The 3,163-nt window shown below is 35.4% G+C and overlaps 1 protein-coding gene across 1 annotated transcript in view; it reads right to left on the reverse strand.

The window, feature by feature from the left end:
- Positions 1 to 2,590: 2,590 nt before the first annotated feature.
- LOC116689859 (trace amine-associated receptor 8a-like) overlaps positions 2,591 to 3,163 on the reverse strand; it is a 1,110-nt gene continuing 537 nt past the window's right edge. The window contains 1 exon segment of the mRNA XM_032516514.1: positions 2,591 to 3,163. This exon segment is cut by the window's right edge and continues 117 nt beyond it. Within this exon segment, the coding sequence (XP_032372405.1) occupies positions 2,591 to 3,163 (573 nt within the window).

The following is a 3,163-nucleotide window of genomic DNA, read 5'->3' on the forward strand; positions in this document are numbered from 1 at the left end:
CCTCCCATACATCACAACACTAGTCCCTTTACGTGGACACTGTGAACCCTATTTGCACTTAGTGGCTTTAAATTAAAGATTTGTATTGTTAATTTTACCGTTTTCACTGCAATACATCCTGCTGCTACTGATATTTGCAGTAGTCATAATAGTCTAATCATTTTTCATTTTATATTTTGCATATGCTTTATACTGCACATACATTTATTTATACTGTTTCTCTTTTTTACTTCTTCTGTTTCTTTTACTTTTTTCGGAGCCTTGCAAATCTTGCTCAACTGTATATTGTGAATGTGCAGTTGAATGACAATAAAGTCTGTCCAAGTCTAAGTCTGAGTTGACAGATAATCCAGAGAGGTTGCCAAGGTTGCTAATTGGTGTCAATAGATGAGGTATTTATGTTTGAGGGCGAGATATAAACCAAAGAGTGCCGTCAGATATGACGCTCTTGTCCATACATGTCAACAGGGGATGTTAACACTGGTAGCTAACTGATCAATAATAATTAAGAACACATAAGGGGAGAGGGGGCAACCTTGACGGGTCTGACGACTGATTGCAAAGGGTGCAAAATATGTTGGATTGGTAATAACAGAGGAAAATTGGGTGTGAAAAAAATAATCTCAATACACTTCGTAAAGGATGGTCCAAATCCAGATATTTTTGAGTGTGATGAACATACAGGGCCACTTTACCTGATCAAATGCATGCTGTATGCTCCATATGCTATGTGTACAAAACATTGAATAAGCAACGCAAATTCAATCACTCAAATGTTTGATTTGGAGTAACTATATTTATGATGCTATAAGATAATAAGCTTACACTTCCCATTATGGGTCCTGTCAACCATAATTCAACCTTGTGTTACAAAAAAACATGGCAAATAAACAGATTAGAAAAGATTAATAATATATGAAAAGGAAATACATACAATACTGTACTTACATTTAAACAAATTTATTTCCATCTCTATTATAAAAGATATTTACATCTTGCAAATGCAAATCACAAAATTTCACAATTAATGGTTGTATTTATTATCAACAGTTCTGTGTATTTAAGTATGAGAAATGCGGAAAAATTGTGACAATAAGAGAATATTAAAATCAATAAACTATCACAATTTTATATTGATAGACTATTGGTAATGCATAAGAGAAGTATGTATTGCTGAATCTATTATTTTTGCCCCACCTCAAAGGTTATGTAAAAATGTTTTACAAACTGTGATCCATACTAGGGAAGATAGGACACTGATATTTAGAGGGACAATGTAATTTAACATAGTTCCAATATAGAGCTAGAAACTGATGTGCTGCACAGATAGTTTATAGCTATTTCTAATTATCAACTCTTTTCTGACCCCTAATGTATTCAAGTTTAGTTTAACAGCTCCCTAGAAAACCCCTGAGACCACAAACACATCAAACCGTATCAAATTACACATACTTCTTCAAATGTAACAAAATAAAACACAAAATACTGCTATGAGAAAATGTGGGTTATTTAATTTTAATTCAAGTTATTCATATTTGAAAAATACAAAAATACATTCTATACAAACTGATATTATCACATTTTGGATATTTAGTAGCCTCAATATTGTTTTTTCCTTAACTCCCCTACACTGAAAAGAAGAGCTCTGCTAACTTCCTGAATAAATTTGAAGTGGCCAATCAGTATATCTTCAAGGTGCATGCTGGGTGGTTTCTGCCAGTCAACACGTCCATTGATTGCCTGCAGTAAACTGCCATTTGAAATGCAAATGGTGGAGAGTGGACAGGGATGCCCTAGTTTCACTACTTTCAGATGACAATAACGCTGGCCATTTAGCAGATGCCTTTTTTAAGAGCGATGAATAATAATATTACATGAATATAAGTGTGAGAATTAAACCTGTCCTAAAGAAAGTGTCTGCCTAATGAATGCATGGCCTGGGCATGACTTCACTGCTTCAAAAGGAGGGTTCTCTTATAGTAGAGAAGCAATTAAAAAATATATATATATATTCCTTCCCTCTTGTGCCCACAAAGTACTTTGTAGTTTCAGTAGATACTAAGTGCATAAGTAGTGACAACAAGTAACATACTTGAATCACAATGCAAATATAAAAATAGTTGTTGAACCAGCAAACTATTGCAAAATCAAGTCAAAAAAAGACTTTGGGATAAGCACATGTAGTCTACTCCTACCCAGCACTGCCAATAACTCATTACATTACTGTGCATTTGATTGAAGAGGCCCCTACATGCATCAGCAGGCTGTGTCATTTTCTCCTTCCCTAAATAAATGATAGAGATGACTGACAGTGTGGCATGGTTATGATTGCTGCTTGCTTAAATGCCTACAACACTGACGTAAAATACATTCTGTAACATATACAGATATATATTTTAGATGTAAAACCAGCAATGTACAGCAGATATAAGACTGTCTAATCCTTACTAGTTTCACAGGTTTATGCATTAATTGCAAAGAGTAGCATGGTTTTACTTTAAACAGATCTACATTTTTTAAGTCCTTGCAACATGGAAAAGTATATTTATGTTTCAATAGCAAGAATAGTTTTAGTCACTCCACACTCACTCTACAGTATGCTCATCTCACTGGAGCCAGGCTCCAGTATCTGAAGCGTTACAACGAGTTTAAGACATTTTCTGAACCACGGGTAGAAAAAGGCATAAATCAGAGGATTTAGACAGGCGTTAAAATAATACAGACACATTACAAAGGCATCAGATGAAGGATTGAGCAAGGTATCTGTAAGAGCAACACAGAAATATGGAAAGAGACATATTAGAAACACAACTACAACCACACCGAGAGTCCTGGCTGCTTTCATTTCAGATTTCTTAGCAGTTACTTTCACTGAACCCTGAAGTGTGACAGCTGCAATATGAGACCGCATGGCACGAGCCTGAGACACAGCCACCACAAACACTCTCATATACAGAACTATGATGACAGTGACAGGTATAAGAAAGGACACAACCAGATCAACAAATCCTGCAATGTAACTACTGACAACCACACACTCCCCAGAGCAGGAGTTATACCTGCCTGGTTGTTTTAGGTTATCACTTAGCACCAGCATTTGAAAAATTATGGAACATATCCAACACAGGCAAACACAGACTTGAACTCTTTTTTCTGTGACTTT

The sequence above is a fragment of the Etheostoma spectabile genome, chromosome 5 (genome assembly GCF_008692095.1).
Source record: "Etheostoma spectabile isolate EspeVRDwgs_2016 chromosome 5, UIUC_Espe_1.0, whole genome shotgun sequence".
Lineage (NCBI taxonomy): Eukaryota > Metazoa > Chordata > Actinopteri > Perciformes > Percidae > Etheostoma > Etheostoma spectabile.